The sequence below is a fragment of the Panicum virgatum genome, chromosome 4N (assembly GCF_016808335.1).
Source record: "Panicum virgatum strain AP13 chromosome 4N, P.virgatum_v5, whole genome shotgun sequence".
NCBI classification, from domain to species: Eukaryota; Viridiplantae; Streptophyta; class Magnoliopsida; order Poales; family Poaceae; genus Panicum; species Panicum virgatum.
In genome coordinates, this window is record NC_053148.1 from 41,823,470 (window position 1) to 41,830,430 (window position 6,961).

The window sequence follows — 6,961 nt, forward strand, 5'->3', positions numbered from 1 at the left end:
GCAATGTTATCCTAAACGCTAAACGGTAAACAGTCGGCCACCCTTTGTTTACCATTTAGGCCGTTTAAACAGTGTTTAAACGGAGTTAAACCACCTAAACGGTTTGGCATAGTAATACTAAAATATACATATTTGTGTATGTAAATGTCAAATATGCAAGAAATTATATATTTTACACAGATAATAAGTAAGTATTCTACCAAATAATCTTTTTGGAAGAAATCTAAATCCCACAACACTTCATGTACTTACGATGCTAATTGGCTTGATATTGATTGTGGTAGCTGTAATCCTCCTGTTGACTAAATTATGAATTAAATGGTCATTTAGCTCATCTAATCATGTTTAACTCAACTCTATTTAGACGGTTTTTAACGGTTTAAACGGGTTTAAACGGTCCAACTGTTTAATTTACCATTTAGGGCCTAAACGGCACGGGTGACCTCTGTTTACCGTTTAAACGATGTTTAAACGGACTAAACGGCTGTTTTGCGAACAGAGACTGTGTGTTACACCTTGATCGTGCCAAGTCCGCCCCCGATTTTGAGGCCCAAACCAGTCAAACCTTTCTCTTTCGGTTTTGAGGCCAAACCGGTCAAACCCTCTCGCACGCCACCGCATGGCGTGACTGACTCCTCGGTTTTGAGGCCAAACCGGTCAAACCGCCAATGTCTCACATGTCCGACCTCCCGCCGAGCCTTGACGCCTTCGAGTCATTCGCCCGTGTCCGCAGCACGAGCTGCCTACTTAACTCGCCATCGTCCTCGCCGACTTGGCCGACGCCGTCTTCATCACCATGTACTCTTGCTCTTCTATGCACCATGTGGACCGCCCATAACTCCGTCTAGCCTCCTCGAGTCCCTTGGTCCAGGTCTAGTCGCATTCACCCTTCACCGTCTTAGTCCCTAGGCATGAACCTTTCGATTCACCGAGCCTACTCGCGTCCATCCTTCACCACGGTCCTTCAGCATGAATCTTTCGCCTTACCTTCACCTCTCGTCGTCGACCACCATGCCACATCCTACACTTGCACATCACGAACTAAGAGATACATCAAATTCACATGATGTTGTCAATCACTCATCATCCAAGAGTGACCACCATTGGTCCTCACTAGTATTAATGAGTATTAATGATCCTATGAAGCATTTGCTTGTTTTACTAAAGGACCAGAGTATCTTTAGGAAAGAAAAAGCAGGCGAATGTGTCATGCTTTTTGGTATGAAAAAGGAAAGAAAAGAGCAGGGGACATGCAAGGAATCGTGCATGCTTTACAAGATGAAAGGGGCAAAGTGTGTTACCCGGGACAAGAAACACGCAAGGAATTGTGCATGCTTTACAAAATGAAAGGGCAACCTGTGGTAGCATGGTACATTGGCAAACTTGTCTGCGCACCTCTGTTCTAACTGTAGCATATTGGAAGGCCTCATTAAAATTTGTCAAATTCAAGTTCTGCTTCTCCTGCTGCTCTCATCCGTCAACTTTGTCCATCCCACAGAAATGTAGCATAACTCAATGACATTTATATATCGGGTGTGCATGTAGGGTGTGGCAAGAAAAATCCTCAACTGATGGATTAGATTAATGCTTGTGCTGTTGCTGTTCTTGCTTGGTCTTCTACGGAGGAAGTCATCATGGACATGGAGGTACTGCTCTTTTGCATTCTTCAATAATATTTAAGTTAAAAGTTGCTTGGTTTTCTACTTTAATTTCCTTCTTAGCCAATTCTGGTGAGACTTAATTTGATGGCTGTGCAATCAACATCGCTTGCTCCATCCGTCTTACATGATGTAGTTCCATCTCACTGAACCTGTTGGCTAGCTTGCGAAAACATGCACAACATACTGATGTTGTGAGTTATTTTCAATTTCCTATAGAAATGGTATAGGTATGTATGTCGTTGTGGACTTGTGGGTGGCTGGGAATGCCCCCACCTCTCTAGGACGCTAGGAAAATCTCGAGTCCTAGGGTAACATGTGGATGTAAATGAGATTATATATAACTTCGGTGCAGCTACAAAGTGAAGTACAGAAACTTTAGCAATCCGAATTGTTTCATGCAATGGTTGAGGTATCAGAAAAGTATGTTTATAGAAGCTTCTAAAAGAGGGGCAGTTTGTACAAGGTAGAGGAAGAATGGAGGAGAGATAGGATGGAGTCACAGATTTGTCTTGAGCAGCAGCTCGCCAGGATTTCAAGTTCTAGCCCATTGACCCCTAGCTTCCCATAGATCTCAGCTGGTCGTTCTCATCCTCATACTTCAGCAATTCATATTACAAGATTGAAGATCAACAAGCAAAGCAGGACAAACATCACGAGTATAAAAGCAATTTTAGATCTACATAGCATGACCAAGCTTCTTTCACATTCTTTCAACTTAGCACAGTTCTCGGATTGCTCAGATTTCAAAGTAGGACAAAGTTTACCTGTACCAAGAAAAAGGGTCCTAGACTTGACTTCCTCTAAAGCAACCTTAGCTATCTCAAACTCATAAGCCATGGAAGCATACTTATGTTACACATTAATAAGTTTTTCCATATAAGCAGCTCGTTGATCACACTCAGTTTCATCAACAACTGTGGAGTAGATTTTAGAAGAAAGTCAAGTCATTTAGTGGTGTTTTCAAATTCCAACTTGTAATAAGATCTAATAAATCCGAACCACTCTTTATCGTATGGATAAAATATGATGAACCAATCTTGTGTACAAATAATAAAACAATATTCATCCCCACATATTATATTTGAATTAGATATATAAATAACAATTACCGTATAACACAGCCTAGATGTTTAAATGATTTTTTTGTGAATTATAACTTAATATACTTTTCTTCTGTTTTGGAACAACTGCCTGTGTTGTATAACTATCATAAATAGTTCTCAAAATGAGCCATCTATGATAACCGTTGTCATAGGTATTTTAGAATCACGTGTGATAACCATTAAAATAAACACTCAATCCCAAATGGCTCATGACCCACCTACAGTGTGAGGTCCTGGACACTTTGGGATCAGCATTTCTGTAGCAGTGATCTTCTGGTATGTACTTACTGATTTGTACAATTGAATAGAGCACATATGTCTGGCCAGAAAAATCTGTCAATCAATTATATGTAGCTTTAACGAAATAAGGTCTGGTCGATCGTGACCTCACTGTACTTATTGGCTCCTTTATTTCAGGAGATCTTTGGGTGGGATATTGATGAGGCCAAAGAGCAGATACTTGAATTTGTTAAGGGAAGGCCAGAGAAAAAAAATTATATATTTTCATGGATGGGATGGTTTTGGGGCGTCCCCAGTCCTCAATTCCATAGCAAATGAACTTTCGTCACAGAAAATGGATGCTCCCCAGGAACTATGCTTTGACAAAGTATTGTACATCGACTGCTCAGAATGGAAAAGTAGAAGGGAAATGCAGAGAGCAATTGCAGAGGAACTGAAACTTGACCGTGGAACGATGGCTATGTTTGATAACCAGGATGAGGAGGATGACTTCAATGGACTGGATAAACACTCTAGGGATGTGATAGCAAGTATTGCAACAGAGATTGATCGAACACTGAGGGACTGTAAATTTATGATGATTTTTCTTAATGGAAGTGATAATGAGGTCGACGTCACTAGATTTGGCATTCCTCAGATGACGGAATTCCGTAACAACAAAATGATATGGACATTCAAGAGAAGGTTGCTGACGATTCATAGCCGCAGTTCTGAGACAGCAGCAAAGTTAAGATACAGCCACCTTTTCCTCTCTGCTGCACTTGTGCATGGAGAGTATCAGATCAGAGAGCCAGAATTTTGTGCACTGGTGCATGGAGAGGCTACTACCATAGTTGCTCGGCACCAATGCATGCCGGATATGGACACAACAATGGTGACAGAATGTTGCCTCTTTGAGCTATCCCTACATTATAATTTCCACAGTATCACTAGATTTGATTGGGCTGCTCATTCTTCTAACTACTGGATATGTGCTGGGATCATAGAAGGCAATAAAGAAATGGAGATCAGAAATGCATTGCATGGAGAGATAAGATGGGAGTGCGATGCTCCTTTGCTTCATCGTGTGCTTCAAGAATTGAATCCTACCTTTTCAGTAAAGAAGATTACAAAGCCTCTAGCTGTTTCTACGAGGTGTCTAGTTAAAGATCGTTGGATTTCAATCACCTCCCAGGAACATGAAGTGGATGGTATGCAAGATATACCGGTAAGAGCATCGTCGATCTTCTTGGCATTGGAAAGACCAGGTCACCTACAACCATCTAAAAGATCAGATCATCCACCAGCACTCGAAGGACAAGATTGCCCAGCCGTATTGCCATCTGACATGTTCAAATATTCCAGGAGCCTTGCTGTGCTGGTTCTCTCTTGTTGTTCCTTCAGTTTTGCATCACCGCCTTTCCTCGTGTGCAATAGCCTAAGATTCCTTGGTTTGGACAACTGTAAGCACAAGCCAAGTGAACAATATTGTGATACAGATGCAGAGTGGACATTCTTGCTTAGTCTATGGGTGCTCGAGATACACTACACAGAATGGGACGAGATACTATCCAAAGCGAAGATGGATCTCATGAGTAGCCTGAAGGAGTTAAATATAGAGGGAGTTAGGAGCTGGCAGTACATCAATCAACTAAGGAAAATACTATCCCACCTTTATAGGCTAAGGATTACCAATCCTAGGATTTATCAAGCGGAAACAACAGATGCAGATGACTCATTTATGGATAAGGGAAAGCTACAAATACTTGATCTGTCTGGCAACAGGGAGATGAAAGTTGTACCAAGTAGCCTATCAAAGGCAAGTAGCCTTCAGGTGCTTCTTCTTGATGGCTGCCTTGGACTTCAATGTGTTATTGCGCCTCATACGCTTCCATCATCTCTCATTTCCTTCAGCCTCGATGGCTATGGAGCATCATCCCATTGGACACCAACTGTTAATCTACTACCTCCTGAAAATTTGCGTCCATCTTCCACAGGTCAGAAGGATGCCAAGATCTCCAGGATATGCCTAGAGGGCTGCACGAGTTTGGAGAATTTGTTTCTGCGTGGACTACCTAATCTTGTGGAGCTGGACCTGTCAGGAACTGGAATCAAAATACTTGACTTTACAACTATGGTGATGCAAGTCACATGTCTCAGACTATTGTTTCTGCTGGGCTGTGAGCGCCTTGTTGCGATAAGATGGGATCAGAAGAGTCAATATGCTATACATCCACAACTAGAGCTCCTATGCATTGACACACGGGCTGGGACCAGATATTCTCGGCCATCCATAAACTATACTACCAAAAAGTCCTTGAGGCTGCAGATACATGCCATTCTTTCGGACGCAAGGCTTGCTCGATCCTTGTGGCCAGCAATAGACTGCTACAGAGGCAAGGGCAGCCTTGTGGATGTTTCTTTTAATATCCTTGTCACCTCTGTGCCTATTGTTTATAGTAGTGGAGAGGATGTTCAACCTGAAGCTACCCACAGGATGGCTGCAGAGGCAAAGCAGTATGATGATGTCCATGCCACTGCTGGTGATGCTCCAATGCAGGATTTCCCACAGGCTCCGACTCCGACTACCGATTTGAATCGCCATGTAGGGATTTCCCAGGGGAGCCGTGGTCTGGAGAGCGAACTGCTCGGAGATTTCCCTGCGCGTAATAATTTGGCTCTTCTGATGAGAAGGTGTGCTGACTCCCTGCACCTGCATGACATCTCAACCGGTGCAAACATGCCCATGAACGAATGGGATTACCTTAGGCAATGCCGTGTGGAGAGGTGCCCCAAGTTGCATACCGTCTTTCCAGGAACATATGGCTTCGAGGCTCTGGAGACTATTTGGGCATCGGATCTCCTGATGGCCCGCTGCATCTGGAGCAAACGTGGTTCCTATCACCACTACAGCTCCTTTGGGGAACTGCAGCACCTGAACCTGCGTGCCTGCCCCAGACTCCGGTTCGTGCTTCCAGTGTGGGCTTCCTCCTTCCCCAGATTGGAGACACTCCACATCATCAACTGCATGGACCTGAGGCATGTATTCGTGCTGGACGAAGAGCACCCAGAGGCACGCGTAACATTCCCCAATCTGACGAACATCCACCTGCATAACCTCCCAATGTTGCGGCAGATCTGTGAGGCCCAGATGCTGATGCTGGCGCCCGCGCTCATGACCATCAAGATCAGGGGATGCTGGGGCCTACGCCGACTGCCATCCATGGAAGGGCGTGGCATACACATGGAGAAGCCGACAGTCAAGATCGAGAAGGATGTCTGGGATGCGCTCAAGTGGGACGGGTTGGAGGCTAGCTACCATCCCTCCCTCTTTGTGGAGCCACGCCACTCATGCTACTACAAGAAGAAATCGCTCAGGGGAACTATCCTCAGGTACCTTTTTTTTCCCCATCATTCTTCGACCTGACGCTAATTTCATATGTTAGTTTTGCTTACTCATTTCTTCTGTTGCCTAGGTAAGCTTCGAACTCATTGATTCTCCGGCTATGGATGCTGCCACTAGCATGTTTGTTGTGCTCCATTGTGTGCTTGTTTTGTTGGCCAAACCATCGATGGTTTTTCCATCATAAACTCTTTCTGATGGTCGTGTCGTGTGATAAATTTATAGGTGTGATTCTGTTGGATATGTCCAATGTATCGTTTCTGTTGTCTTGGTTTTTTAAGACTTCAGAGTCCAGATTTGGGCCTCGGAGTCTAGATAGCGTGGAGCGAACGAGTCGTATGGGCGCGCACGATCGGCATGTTGTTATTTCAATGTATTGGTCGTCGGTTTATATTTTATTGCTACTGCAGTGAACTGCCTTTGGCTGGTAGCAATATCAGTGCACTGCTCGGTTGAATTTTTCAGTGCGACCACGTACAGTGAACTGTTCTTCGTTTATTTGTTTTGCTTTGAATTGACTTGAGGATCTGCACCCTTTTGAGGCTGGACTCACCTTTGCAATTTTCTGACTACAC

The 6,961-nt window shown here is 43.9% G+C and overlaps 1 protein-coding gene across 2 annotated transcripts; it reads left to right on the plus strand.

Annotated features, from left to right (window-relative positions):
• The first annotated feature begins 1,358 nt into the window (after positions 1–1,358).
• On the plus strand, positions 1,359–6,850 carry LOC120671607. Of its 2 annotated transcripts, XM_039951993.1 has the most exons (4): positions 1,382–1,449; positions 1,546–1,646; positions 3,182–6,376; positions 6,460–6,850. In XM_039951993.1, exons 2-4 carry the CDS (start codon positions 1,585–1,587, stop codon positions 6,461–6,463), a joined length of 3,261 nt encoding a protein of 1,086 aa, XP_039807927.1. In that variant the 5' UTR covers positions 1,382–1,449; positions 1,546–1,584; the 3' UTR covers positions 6,464–6,850. The 2 variants fall into 2 exon arrangements, with proteins under 2 accessions (XP_039807926.1, XP_039807927.1); XM_039951992.1 differs by having other exon boundaries at positions 1,359–1,646.
• Positions 6,851–6,961: the final 111 nt, after the last annotated feature.